General features: G+C 32.3%; 1 protein-coding gene across 1 annotated transcript; it reads left to right on the forward strand.

Annotated features, from left to right (window-relative positions):
• The first annotated feature begins 227 nt into the window (after positions 1-227).
• Positions 228-11762, forward strand: LOC107887179 (signal peptide peptidase-like 3). Its single transcript, XM_016811341.2, has 15 exons — positions 228-602; positions 1600-1758; positions 2396-2507; positions 2609-2725; positions 5007-5161; positions 5880-6056; positions 6512-6546; positions 6646-6802; positions 7378-7431; positions 7505-7597; positions 8682-8824; positions 9638-9708; positions 11068-11151; positions 11272-11380; positions 11464-11762. The coding sequence occupies exons 1-14, from the start codon at positions 450-452 to the stop codon at positions 11373-11375; spliced, it is 1614 nt and encodes a 537-aa protein (XP_016666830.1). The 5' UTR covers positions 228-449; the 3' UTR covers positions 11376-11380; positions 11464-11762.
• Positions 11763-15707: the final 3945 nt, after the last annotated feature.

Genomic DNA, 15707 nt, shown 5'->3' on the forward strand with positions numbered 1-15707 from the left:
GACAATGGCTAGGGTTTGTTAGAAAAAAAAAGAAAGAATAAAAAATGAAAAGAGAGAAAATAAACTTGCGAAAGAGAAAAAGAAAAATGTAAATGTTTTTAAAAAATTTAAAGATTTGGCATTCTCGTCACCATCTCACTCCTCACATTTACAAATCAATAAAGTTTATGTGAAATGGTAACAATTTAAATATTGATGACCAAAAAGTCAATTTAACTAAACATAAATAATTATTTTTATAGTTTAGCCAACAAAGAAGAGAAAATAATAAAGAATTATATAATTTACTGCTCGGGTCCTCGTTCATTTAACTTTCCTTCAAGATTACCCTAAAAAAGAAGAGAGAAAAACTTCCCTTCAAGAAAGAGGAGCGAAAACGGAAAAGACTTTTAGTTGAATTTAATTTTTTCTTTTCCTCTTTCGCTTCATCTAAGACTGAGACACCAACCATGTCGTTTCCTCCGGGGATCCGCCGCCGTTTTGTGGTGTCTTTTCCTTTATTGTTACTCGTGACTTTGTCTTTTGCTGTTGTTGCCACCGCCGACGGTGCTTCCCAGGACGACGGCCCTGAGTTACCTGCTTGCAACAACCCTTTCAAATTGGTAATTTCATTTCATTTCATGTTTTTTTCTTATGTCATTAGTATTTATGACATTTGTATTTGATAAAAAAGTTTTTTTTTTCTATTTTAATTGGTTAATTTTGGATCTAAATCCAAAATGATTTGGAATAGTTTCAAATTCTATTAGCTCCATTAGTTATTCTTTAGGGTTTGAGAGAAAGAGATTGAGAGAGAAATAGGAATAGGAAAAAGAGCAAATTGTCTTTTCTTCCTTCAATTTGAGAAAACAACGGAAAGAATTGTTGCTCTGGTTAGTTTGAGGTTTGATTTCTGTAGGGATTTTCTCTGACAATGGAATTTATACTGGGAACCACAGTTGCAGCCAACTAGCATGCGGCTTGTGAGTTCCAAAAATTGGGTTCTTTATAATTTGCATTTCTATAGGAAAATGTTTAGGATTTAAAAAAAGCGGAAGGGTTTTGAAAATCATTTAGTAATTTAAAAGAAGGAATGAATCTGGTTACTAATTATTTGAAACCAGCAAGTGCCGAAGGGTGCAAAATGTAAAGAAGAGAGTTTTAACTGGAACATTATGCTGCTGCATAATAAGCTGTTATAGGACAATTTTACTACAGTACAAAGTACTGAATGATCGACCTTGAAAACTTGAGTTCCGGGGATACATCAAATTTTTGTGGGTTTTTTGAAGAATATATGCAAAACCGAAAGTTCTTTCGAATAAAATAATGTTGTACACCTGTTATGTCGGTGATACAAAATTACTTTTGTGATTTTGCTTATTATCTGAAGGCTTTTACAGTTATTTTACAGAGTTCCACAATACCATGAAATAGACCAATTATTTTATTGGTTGGTGTTCAAACTTTATATTGGGAAATATCAATAACAGAGAAGTAGCATGTGAGATTTTGATATGGTAGGCTAGTCCGAGTTTCATATCTTAGAGTAATAGAGTGATAAAGGGTACTAGTATATGTTTATCCTAATTTCTTAACAACTAAGTTAAAATCTTCTAGGTCAAGGTGAAGATCTGGGTTGATGGTGTTGAAGGTGAAGATTTGTCTGGTATAACTGCGAGCTTTGGAGCATCATTGCCCGAGGAAGCCAACAAAAGTTCTAAATTGCCTGCTGTTTTCTCAAATCCCCTAAATGGCTGTTCTAATTCTTCTTCAAAGGTTATGTCTCAATTTATCATTACTCACAAATTTGTTGGTGAACTTTCAATGCCAGGAATTGTTTTTTTTTAGTTGGAGTACGTTCGCTTAAGTTAAATATGGTGAAATTTGTAAGCCATCTATGCTATTTACATTTTATTGAATTTGGTGTTATGAGTTAAGTGACACCAGTTTAATAAATGAAAGTACCATGAAACCAACTAAACCAGAATATAAAAAATAAAATACAGAAATTTTGTCTTCAGTTATTCTATCGAGAGATGTATTTTTAGAAAACTACACTTTTCTTCCTAGAAAAACTATCCACTTTTTCTTTAAAAAGCTTCCAATAAGTGATTTCTTCTCTTTGAAAACTGTTTCTACGTCTAACTTTTTCTTTCATCCATATAGTGGGTATGTGGTGTATGTATGACTGAACTACTAAAATAAGTACTCATGTAACTTCTTTTATCAGAGGGGGGGAGAAACCACCTAGGGGTGTACTAAATTCTATTTCTCTTAAACTTCTCTTAGCTCTGGGAGGACCATGTAAGCCTATGAAGTTTGGGGATGATACTTTATAGAAGTTTTGAATAAAATTTATGGTTTCATAAGCACTATAATCTGACTCATCATTGTTGGGATTCTATGATTACAGCTAACTGGTTCTGTAGCCTTGTCCATACGTGGTGATTGTGACTTTGTAACTAAGGCAAAAGTTGCACAGTCAGGAGGTGCTTCAGCCTTACTGGTGATAAATGACAATGAAGGTTATATATATATATATATTTTTTTGCTGGTATATGCTATTGGTATTTTAAACTTCATTTTGAAGTTCAATTTGATGATTGATTATTGTTAATATATCCAGAACTTTACAAGATGGTTTGTTCTGAGAATGATACATCTTTAAATATTTCAATACCTGTTGTGATGATTCCGAAATCAGCTGGAGATGCAATTAACAAATCCATGGAAGAGAAACATGGTAAACACTTGATCTCATATAATGTCTTTCTTTCTTTTTCTTTTTGTTTTTCAGATGCAAATGAGCTATTTTCTAGATTGTTAGAAACCAGGATATCTTGTTCTGAAAATGGTATGATGATGTTGGACAGAATGCACTTAAGCCTCTAGATCTGATTTAAAATTGCTAAATAAACTAGCTTTTGGTTAAAGCTTAGTCAATTCAGCGTACAAATGTGTCTAAACTATTGTTTGACTTAGCTATAAGAAATTGGATTCAGGAAACACTTCATCACCTTTTTGTTAGCGGTTCAAGTCTAAATGAAGAGATTACTTAATGCCATTAATATAAGGTTTGTCGTTTTGATGTTATAAATATGTCTTCTGCAATGTGCAGGTTTTCTGTGTTTGTACATTCCTGTATGATTATGGATCAGTGTAACTAAACCTTAAGCTTTAAAGAAGATAAGAATAATTGTTATGGTACTAAACAAAATCTTTAATGTCATTTCCTTTGTCTATATTTTTAATATAAGAACTCATGGCTATCTGCTTTTCTTGAATGCAAACCTCAGGGTGATCTTTACTATACTGGCACTAAAATTTTAGTTTTCATGTGTGCAAAATTTCAAGCACACAATAACATCATTGGATATCTAAGATTAGAGCTTAATAATATAGAGAATTTGGGTCTGAGTTGAGAGTGTTACATTTTCCAGTAGAAGCTTTGAAGGGTTGAAATTTTATGCTGACTGAGAAGTACGCCAGAGAAACTTAAGAAAAGAAAGAATATTGTGCCTGTAATAGCAGCTGCAGTGGCTGTTCAATCTGCTTCAGTTTCCACCATCTGTCCCAAACAATGTTCATTATTTTCATGTCTGTATTTTTTTTTTTTTATCTTTTTCAGTTTTCTCTCTAATCCCAACTTAAGTGTAATTACTTAAGACTGAAGCTTCTCCTGCTATAATGGCTGAGTTCAACCTTGGTTGCTATTATAACCTTGATCGTTAGTGTCATTCGATTTCCAATTTTATCGGCTGTAAGCACAAGTTTTGAAGAAATCAGATTCAGTACAATATTAGCATTTTACCATTTTGGTTTGTGTGCTATTCTGTACCAATCTTAACAGCTTGTTCAAGTCAATTGATGCAAGATTTTGGTTTTTCTAAAAATCATTTTTCACTTGGTTGATTTTTTTAATCAACTAATAAAGACTTCTTTTTAATAATTTCATTCAAAGACATGTTCTTTAAATTAAGCTATTGCATCTGATTTACAATAATTACTATATTTTCTAATATTTTTATTTAAAAAATTTGGATATTAAACATTTATAATTTTGAAAATTCAAACAAATAAACATATAGATGTGTATGATGGGGGCATAGTTACGTATGCATGTAATATATATTATGTTCAATGTTGTCAAGGCCACCAAGCGCACTCAAGGCGCTAGGACCTTTATAGAGCCTGAGCAGCAAAAAAGACGCTCGCCTGAGTAAACCAAGGCGCAAGCATATAAATAAATATAAATAGATATGTAAAATATATAAAAAAAACATATGTAACTAATACATATAATTAATAAGTATTAATTAATTAGTAAAAGAAAGATAAATTTTAATATAGTTCAATTTATAAATTCAAAACATTGTTCAATTGTTTTAGTTTAATAATTTACTTAATGTATTGTAAAATAAAGCACCATTAGTACGAAATTAGATATCATCATCAGAAACTAGCACTAAATTTTCTTTATCTTCTCTTGAAAAGTTTTAACTTTTAGGAGTTAACTAGGTTTTTATATAATAAAATTAGGTCAATAATTAATTAAAAAAAGTCATTTATTATATTTTATGATAGTTTTCTTTTAAAAGCCACTATAATATATAGAAACAAGAGAATGGAACGGCTCTTTAGTGAACTGTGCTTTTTTTGCGCCTGGCTTTGCTACAAAGGCGCCCGAAATTGCACCAGCTGCTCACCTGATTGAAGTCGCCTCGCCTTGAGATGACTGAGGCAGTAATGGCCATTTGCGCTATGCCTTAGCGCCTAGGTGCTCGCCTTGACATCATTGATTTTATTAGAGAACTTGAAAATAAGTTATATGTGAACAAAAGTTATTTTAAACATACTGATGAAAATCCGAAATGGTACATTGAAACACATTGGTAAATGGATGTTACTTTTACTTTTGGTGTATATACATGTACCTCTTGGATGCATACATTCTTTCTGATCTTTTAAGTTTGTTCTCATATAATGATTCATATAAACTAAATCATTTTAGTTTTCCAATGCAGTGGAATTTTTATTATATGCACCAACTCGTCCGATTGTGGATTTCTCGGTGATATTTTTGTGGGCAATGGCTGTTGGCACGATTGTTACTGCTTCACTTTGGCAAGAGTTTGGCACTTCTGAGAATTCTGACGAACGCTATAATGAATTATCTAAGGTTTACCATATTCTATCTCTGTTAATTGTTATGAAGATTATAGCTGAGGTCTTTGTTTATGCGTGTCTTATATATATTTGTTGATACCTATAATATTGGGAGTAATTGGTTCTGATGAAAAGCATATTGTCTAGGTTTTCCTAAAATTTTGAGTACCTATTAGTATTTTCATATAAATGACATTCATGGCAATTGAATTTTCAAGACATTTGATGATTGGTGCTTCTAATCAGTTCGTATTGTTCACATGGTTATTTTTGTTACTTTCTTTTCAAAGTTTATGGTGGGTCTGGTTGGTTGGCAGTATACAATTAAGTTTTTTGTTTTTCTTTCTAGATATTTTTCTATTATCTTATCAGCTGGTAGATGATTAGCGTCCATATTGTTTGTCATATATCTAAAAGTCCAGTTTGATGGGTAGTGTGGTGTTTGCTTCATTTTTCAATAAAATTCTTATGTTGGCACATTGCATCTAAGTGAGTTAGTGTCCTTTGCAAGGAATTAGGAAAATGCATATGGGATTGTTCCTGCATCATCAGCAGACAACTATTTTATACTGCTTTGATTTGTCATGCGAAGAAATCATACCAATTTCCATTTATATCTCTCCCTTTTCATAGTGTATCTGTATTCTTGCTTTTCTTTCTAATTCCGTCATTATAACATCTTATTCTTGAAAGGAAATTTAAGTGATGTTTTTTCTGCTGCTGTTGACTAGGAATCTCCTAATGCTGGAACAGGCGATGATGATGACAAGGAAATCCTTGATATTAGTGTAAAGGGTGCTGTGGTTTTTGTTATAACGGCATCCACTTTTCTGGTGCTACTCTACCTTTTCATGTCTGCTTGGTTTGTTTGGTTGCTGATTGTACTCTTCTGCATTGGTGGTGTTCAGGTAACACAGTTACTTTTGTGTTTGAATTTTATGCGTTATTTATTATGTATATTTGGATGTATGCTCAAATCTGCCAATGGTTAGACAGAGCATGTCAAAAACAGCCTACACATTTAATGTTATTATCTGTGTTCCATTTTTTCTTAACATTTTTATAGCCGGTGGTTTGCAAAATGGAAATGCGATATAGAAAATATTAGCACCTCCTAATATATTACAATGGATATTAAAAGTATGCAAGTAATGATTAGAAATGTGTAACTGGGTTGCTGTTCACTGCTGTACTTCTGAATATGTTATGTTGAAACACCAGTTTCTGTGATGTACAGAGTGTTGAAGAAGCTATTCCCCCCCCCCTTTTTCTTTTGTCATTTTTAAACTTTCTTTTTTGTCGTAGTGATGTATTCCCTTATGGAAATCTTTTGTATATCTGTTGAGGGTTTTTCTTTTTCCAGGGAATGCATACTTGCATTATGACGCCTATAGTGAGGTATGCTCGAAATTTGCTTGTCTTTGCTATAAACCTGTCACGTAGCTGTTTTACAAGATTATCTTTTTGTTCTTGTTTCTGATTTAAGTGTGCTAGCAGAAAATGCAGAAATTGTCCGCAGAAGACACTGAATTTGCCCCTCTTTGGGGAGGTTTCAATTGTCTCATTTGTGGTTGCATTGTGCTGTTTGAGTTTTGCTGTTGTCTGGGCTGTCAATCGGCGAGAATCATATTCATGGGTGGGCCAAGATATTCTTGTAATTCTCCACATCGCCACTTTGCATTCCAGTAATGGATGTTTTGGGAATTGATCATACTTTCTAAGATACAAATATTTAGCACTCTCTCTAGTGTAATATCTTTGCTTAATAATATGTTGAATATGTGGATGCCAATTTCAGGACAAGAAAGATGGCTTTATCAACTTGGCAATTAACTGATTCTATTGCTGGGAAACAAGTAGGGTTTTGAGATTTAAATTTTATGGTGAATGATGTTAAGAGTATTGGAAATTAGAAATGTATTACAAGGTTTGGAATAGGATTGAGAATCAGGTCATAAAATCAGAGTTAGAAGGATGTTTAGAATCAGATCTAAACGGTACTGGAATGCAGTGGACTTTAAATTACTGACTTAGGTAGGTAGCCATAATCTGGTTTAAAGGAAATGTTATCTAGTATCTCATATTTGAATTCCAATGATATCCATTTTTCACCTACTTATTTCTCTGTTGTTTTGAGTAGCTTGAGGTTAGTATTAACTTTTCCAACATTGTTCTGATGCCTTTTTCTTTGCATTTGTTGATGACCTTGATATATATTTTGTTCGAAAGGGGATCTGTTTGATGATAACAGTCTTACAGTTGGCTCGACTACCTAATATCAAGGTAGAATGGTTTCTTTATCATGTATTTATAAAATATATTTTACTTCATGGCCTAATAGTTCTTCATGAACCAGGTTGCTACAGTGCTTCTCTGTTGTGCATTTGTTTATGACATCTTCTGGGTCTTCCTATCGCCACTTATATTCCATCAGAGTGTGATGATTGTAGTAAGTCTTTACCCTTTTGGTTGTTGAACTGAAATTAATATGCTTTGTGTTAATTGTTGTAAAGTAATTGACTAATCTTTTGCTTTGACTCCATTGAAAGTATTGAATCTTTGCATCTAATGGAGCAGCAGCACCTTTCTCATTACTCAATTCAATACCATCTTTCGTAAAAATTTGTTTATATGGAAAAGCATGGTCCCTTGATTTCCTTGTGATTAGCCAGTGCAGTAATTCTTATGGACATAAATAATAATTACACAATCAAATATATTCTGATGGAACGAAGGATGATTCCTTGGTTTGGTTGAATCTATGATTTTTCTCATGCTTCTTACGTTGACTTAAAAGAAATGATTTCTAGATTACAAAATATGCACGGTTCTTACTCTTAAGATTACTTTTTAGGGCGCCTTATTGGAGTTACAAAATTGATTTTATTGTATTTTTCTTTTAACCTGGTAATAACCTCTTCCTTTTTTGGTGATTATGTTCTCTGGTTTCTTTCTGTTTTGTGTAATAGAGAACATCTCTCATCAGAAATCATGTTGTCAATCATAGATTTGTCTCAATCTTTCCTGTCAAATAACTAGCTAGCCTATGTTATTTGGTTTAGGGCTGAGAATAAGTTTTTAAACTCAAACATCCTTGTGAATAAGTCCAATAAAATGTAAGTCAATCTGGTCCGTCACGTGCTTGTATTGAATTTGTTTATTATTTTAAGCTCTAAACCACTAGTTCAAAGAGGCTTTGATACCGCATAAAGGAATCAGTAGCATTTTAGATGCCAATGTTTTTGAGGAGTTACTTCTTATGTAAACTGATTTGGTTAGTTGGTCAATCCAGCCGTGTATTTATATGCTTGCATAAATATTCACACACATATATGTATATATACTACACACCACACTAGTTTATACTTACTGTAAAATCTTACTTCTTACCTGCAATTCCACTTCAATAGAAGTGGTTTTGGCATATGGCAAGCACCCATAAACCCAGGTGGCCCTACATCTGGTCAAACTAAAAACAAGGTGACTGTTCAAGGATGAGCTTTTGATCTCTGACATTTTGCTCCTGTTAATAGGTTGCTCGAGGTGACAATAGTGGTGGAGAATCAATTCCCATGCTTTTGAGAGTTCCGAGAGCTTTTGATCCATGGGGTGGTTATGATATGATTGGATTCGGTGACATTCTCTTTCCTGGTTTGCTCGTTGCATTTGCTTTTAGGTACTCTTTTCCTTTATTTTGTTAGCTTTCATCACTGATACCAAGATGCAAATAAGTGGTTTGATAGCGGTCACTGAACTAGGTGTTGTCAAGCTGTTTCAGTCAGCATTTGAACTGTTTTTAGTGTCAATTTTGAGTTTTAATGTTAATATTGCATACTGGTCCTTTGACTTAAGCCATTGTTTATTAAGAGTGTGTTTGGATGAAGAATTTTAAAATCTTTGAGATTTTTAAAATGCTAGCATTTTGGAATTTATCAATTCAAAATGCTAGGATTTGTAATTGCTTGTTTGGATAAAAAATCGATTTTTAAAAAGAAAATTAGGTTATTGGAATTTTACAAATTAAAAAATAATTATAAAAGAAGAATAATTATATTAAAAATAAATAATATAAAAAATTTAATATGGATATCATTATATTAATAAAAAATTATAAATAGTTTTAATAAAATAAACTTTAAAAAGTACATATTATAATTAATAAAAGCAATAATTTTGAAGTTTAAGCTTTTTATCTTATAGTGGAACAATGTGTATTAAATCAAACAAAATTATTAGAATTTCAAAAAACCACCTATTCAGGTGGAATTTGATGAAAGAATTTGAGCTATAATTTCCTCTTGAAATTAATTACAAAATTTGAAATTCCTTGATATATTTACCCAAACAAGTAAATTCATTCTTAGAATTCTGAAAACCTTGATACAAATGGAATCCCTCTTACAAATTCCTCAACCGAATGCACCCTAAGGGTTTTAATCTTTTCATTGTTTATGGGTTTATGATTATTTTCCCTGTTTGGTTGTCTCAGATACGATAAAGCATGCAAGAAGCATCTTGCCAATGGATACTTTCTGTGGTTGATAATTGGCTATGGATTTGGTGAGTGTTCATGCATCATAATTTTGTTAATACATACGCTATTTATATATGCGTACTGTGTTACTCTAACATGGATGTGAGAGTTAGATACAAGTATGTTAAATCTTTTCCAAGGTTTTCGATGTGTTCGGAGGGTCTTTGGAGGGCCATATCCCAACACCCATGTCCAAATATTATTGGATATGGGAACTTCAAGCAAAAGGAACAGTTGGATTGACATAGTATATATAGTTATATTCTTTTCCTAACTGTGTCATAAGACTTGGGGTGTGTTTGGTTGGATGAAAAAGTGGAGATATGGGAGGGAGTTGAAAAGTGGAAAGAAAATAAATTTGGAGTGTGCATAATAGAAAAGATAAGTGAGGAAAGAAAATAGGAGGGATGATCAGGAGGGATGATCATTTTCTATCCTAATGTATAAAAATCGATCCTTCCAAATTAAAATGCTGAGAGGAGAGAAAATGAGAGATAGGTGTATGTTAGTTCAAAATTTCAAATGTTTTTTTTCCCTTTATTTTTCAACTCTACCAAGTAATGGATGGAAAGAAAATTATATTTTCCATCCTTCCTACCAAACACACCTATGCAAAGAAAAATTATATTTTCCTTTTTTCTATCTTTCTATCCTTTCAATTTTTCATCTTTCCAATTTTCCTTTCCTCTCTATCAAACAAAGCTATATTTACCCACCTAGTGAGGATAACGTATTGTCTATGAAATATAACTGTTTTCATCAGGCTTACTATGTGACTTCAGTTGATTGATGTTTCTATCTTTGCAATTTTTGTTCCTAGTCTAACTCCCCTACAAATGTTTATTTAACTCAGGAATGATTTTGATGATGTTTTACCTGAGATTTAAGTTCTTTGATCTCAAATAATCTGTTTTACCTTTGTCTGTTTCAAATTGGCACTGAACTGAGACCCGGACTTGAATTTCCTATGGAATCACCTGCTTTATTCTTTGAGGTTGATATTACAGGAATAAGTAAGATCTTTGCTGTTGAAATTTCCTCTTGAAGGGAAATGAGTCTATCATCGTTAACCCCCCCCCCCACACACACACTTGTAATATTGCCTTTCGGTTCTAGATTTTAAAATACCGTTCTTCATCTTGAGAAACAAATTGAATATTGAATTGTTTTACATGCTGTCTAGGTTTTTGAGCATAATATGTTTGATTGCATGTAAGTACCAAAACCTTGATATTTGATTTGTAAAAATGAATGATGATCTGAGGTTTTTTTCTCGTATTAGTTTGGTTGAGACTCCACTAAAAGCCAAGTTGGAAAGCAGTGAAATAACTATTATGAAGCTGTAGTGAAAGATATTTAATTGTTTCAATTTCCACATATTGCAGGCCTCTTGTTTACATACCTAGGGTTATATCTAATGAATGGACAGGGTCAACCGGCACTCCTCTATCTTGTTCCTTGTACACTAGGTAACAAAGCTTTTGATTCCACCTGGACGGTCCGGACAGTAAAAGGATTTCATATGCTTTCTCAATTTGAGTCATTTTCCCCTTTCTCCATTGCTCATGCTTTCTTCTCTGGTTTTGCAGGTGTTACGGTTATATTAGGTTTGGTGAGAGGAGAGCTGAAAGAGCTTTGGAATTACAGCCCTGAGTCGTCATCTGCCACGAAAAATCTCACCGGAGAGGCTTGAAGCAGGTAATTTTTCATAAAAATCGGATTGCTGATCATTATAAGCTAATTAGTGTATAAAATGATAGATCTGGCATGATCCTTGCAAGGAAATATATTTGGAGTTTTCGGAGGGCGAATTGCCAATGAAATTTATCGCGCGATCAAGGTTCGATTCTTACCCCCAAATTGCAGCAAATGTAATATTCTGCAATATTATGCACGGATTGTCAATTTTCATTTTGTGCAAAATTTGAGCAGGTATATATATCTATATACTCAACTTTGAACTTAAGCTAATTTGTGAACTATTTCCGTATTTTATTTTAGAAAAATCTCATTTTACTGATGGCATGTTGTACAAAGTTGTAAGAACAAAGAGAGCTACAATTGAAGTTATTTTCTGTTCTTTTTCTTCAGTTAATATATAGATGCACCGTAATAATATTATATTTCCAAGGGTAATGTAAGATTTTTTCTTTTTAATAATCTACAATTAGAGGTTGATTTGGATGAAAAGTCTGGTTTACTATTCAAATTAATTTTAAAATTTTTTATAATTAAATTTAAATAAAAATAAAACTAATACTAAGATGTGAATTCGGTGGGGACTGGGTTGGCATAAATTTATGAAACCGGCTTATCTGGTATGGGTTATGTTTACCAGTATGGACATGTAAAAATGTCTAAGAACAAAACGTAACACTTGTATATCTGATCAACTTTAGTCAATGTTTTCGTGTTATGTTTTGTTGAACATAACTTTTTTTCATATTTTTGAGTTAAAAAAGAGAATGAAAATTAACATTATTTGTATTTACTTTAAAAAGACATTTGTATTTTGTTGTAAAATGGATGTCTATATAGCTCTCATAACCTTTAAAAATTTATTTTATTGTGACTTGTAAACCCTAAAAATTTTAGGGTACTTTAATTTTATTTATTAGAGTTTTGTAACATATGGTGGTTGAGGCTTTATAAATAGAAGGCGTGTATAGGTTTTTTAGATATCCCAATCCCAAGAAAAGTAGAATTAGCTTTGCTTTTGTGTCTATCCTTTTCTCTTCTTCTTGTTATATTTCTTTTAGTTTTATAATACGTCATTGACACGATTTTATTCAAGAGTGATAGGTTCTTAGTTTGCGTCAAAATTTTGTTGGACTTTAAAGCATTGAAATTTAATTGTTTGGATAAAAAATTATGAGTGGCTACTTAAGATTTTCTTGGGGATGATTACTTTTTCTTTACTACAAAGAATGCTTAGTCTCTACTTCTCATCCACAATTACTTAAGTCTAATCAATTTTTTTTTTAAAATTTAAGTCGATTTCTATTAAGAAGTTAAATTTATATAATTCTTTATTTGCATCTCTATAGATTTATCAATCTCTTTTTTGAGTTTAATTGTTGGGTTTTCTATGTAGAGGTATATGTTTTTTCTTTTGTTATTTTTATAGAATTGATTGATTAAGCTTTAATTTTGAGTGAAATGTATAATTGTAAGCTTTAATTTTGATTGAAATGTATAATTGTTCTTACATCTTATCTATTGTAAATGTGTATTATATGCAATGATTAGTTTGGAGTTTAAAGGATAAACTATCAAAATAGTCACTTTTTTTTTAGGTTACATTTTAGTTATTTATGTTTGAAATGTTACGTTTTAGTCACTTACGTTATTATGTTGTAACATTTTAGTTACTGAGTCGTTAATTGTCGTTAACGGTGTAACGATAAACTGACATGGCACCTTAAATTATAATTTCAAGTAAAAAATTTAGGTTAAACTATACATTTAGTCCTTATATTTTTTTTCATTTTAAGCAATTTAATTTTTTTTATGTTCTTTTTAACTATTTATTTTATTTTCCATTTTCTTTTACTTTTTTTGTTTTACTCCCTTCTTCATCTCTTATGTTTTTTTTCTCTTATGTTCCTTTATCCCTTTCTCATATTCCAATGGGGGTTTCAAGAGTTGCCTCAAATGATTTTCGTGCAACTAGGCCCTTAAATTCATCATACGGTTAAATGCTACACGTTAACAAGTAACCTTTAGTTGACTGTTTGACTTAATTTGCAAATGGCTCATGTTCGAAATCTCAATTTTTTGAATTAATTATTAGATCATTCAAGCAAAATAACTTTGCAGATGTCCCATGTTTGAAATCACATTTCTTTGAATTAATTATGTAGAAAATAAAAATGGAGAAGGGAGGAGAGAACAGAGGAGAAGTAGAATGAAATGAAAAATAAAGATAAAAAAAGAAAGTTAAGAAAAAACATAAAAGAAAAAATTTAAATTGCTTAAAACGAAAAAATATGAGGATTAATTATTTAATTTAATTTAAAATTTTTGTTTGAAATGATGATTTAACGTGCTATATCAGCTTACCGTTATACCATTAATGGCAATTAAACGACTTAGTGACTAAAATGTTACAACATATTAACGTAAGTGGCTAAAATGTAACATTTCAAACTGTAACACCCCAAACCCATTCCAGAAGTTTAAGTTGAATCTGAATGAGTTACACCAACGTAGTAAAAACGTACTTCTTTTCAAAGTTTTAACTTTGAAAATTAGGAATTCATTTTAGTCGATTTAGATGATTTTGTAGTTTCGTTTTAGACTCAGCAGATATGGGCGAGATTATAAAAAGAAAAATAAGACAAGTCCAAAATAGATTACAAATCTAAAGGATCAAATTGTAATTATCTTAGTGCAAAACAATCTAAGCTTTCGCAGGTGTCCGATCCTAAATCAAATGTCTTCTTGACAGATAAAAGTAAGAAAAGGGTAAGTCACCAAGCACATGTATAACCAAACTCAAATACAAATAAATAGAACGTAATATATAAATCATAGTAACACTAACAATTGTATAACCAGTACTGAACAGATCTAAAGTATCATAGAGGTTTCAACAGAGGTAGTACAGTAGAACAAAGAAAAACAGAACAGAAACAAATAGAGCAGAACAAAACAAGATGGAACAGAGCAGAGCAATACTGAACAGAACGGAACAGAGCAGAACATAACAAAACGGAGCATAGTAGAACAGAACATGTATGTTTATGCAGATGTAGTGTTTTCAAACAGATCAAAATGCAAATTTATCAGAAACAATCGTCCCAAACTCCGATATAGACTAAAATAGAGTTCTCCCCCGAACTCATCCATCCAAAATACACCAATAAAGTCATCCTGGGTTGCCCAACAACGATGACCCGCCACCCTAGGTTTGCCTGGCAATGATGGCTTATCAATATACAGTTAAACTACCAATTAAATATATGTTGTCAAGCCACTATAGTACAGTCGAACTGTCGGAACAGAAGTATGGATAAACCACCAAATCGTGCAAATCATTAAACTGCAGAAACTTCCTCCTTTTACTTCAACCCAAGTTCCATGCAATGTGTTAGAGCATGCTAATGCAAAATCAGAGTAATGAGCATGTAAGTCATGCTATCTCTCAATAACATAATTATTAAATATTGGGGTCCATTTTTTTAAAAACAAACTTATCAAACCTTAACGAACCATATGTGATTTGCCATGAAGTCATATGCACGGTTATAAATCAGAACCAGTAACAATCAGTCTAACATGTTCATATATCACATATTCTTCATCAACACAGCAACGCAGAGGCGTACCAACAAACTTAACAGAATATAGGTCGTACCTGATAATTTGCACACATAGGTAATAGAACATTACGTTTTGATGGATCCTACTCACTTAGGTTCAAACATAACATATATACGTACAAATCACAAGTTGTTCATCATTAATCTAACAAGTTCAGATATCGCATATATCGTCCATATATCAGTCTTAGAGCATCAGATAGTTCTCTTACGATCAAATTGAGATCATAAATACATTGTGGAGGTCAGTGCTCATGTTGAGCAACACTCACGGCCTCAAAAATAAGATTTGGATCCTATTCATATGCCACATAGCCTGGACACATGCCCATGTCCTTGCCCGTGTGGCTCACATAGCCTGGGTACATGCCTATGTTCCTGGTCGTGTGGTTCTAATGTGTAAACAGTGAGTTATACGGCCTGGACACATGCCCATGTCCTTACTTTTGTGGCTCACATGGCCTGGGCACACGTCCATGTCCCTAGCTGTGTGGCGTTGACAGTCCCATTTTTTGACAATTGAAAATGCAAAAAAAGAAGGTTTCGGCACCCACTTGACACGGACTCGATGCAAGAGCAACAAGGATGAATTATCATCCCTAAATGACAAGCAATTGCCCAACAAAATGATTAATTCGCAGTCTAATCACTAAAAACTAACATTCCAAAATTGCAATTATGTTGAAGAACTTTTGACACCA

The sequence above is a fragment of the Gossypium hirsutum genome, chromosome A03, assembly GCF_007990345.1.
Source record: "Gossypium hirsutum isolate 1008001.06 chromosome A03, Gossypium_hirsutum_v2.1, whole genome shotgun sequence".
NCBI lineage: Eukaryota > Viridiplantae > Streptophyta > Magnoliopsida > Malvales > Malvaceae > Gossypium > Gossypium hirsutum.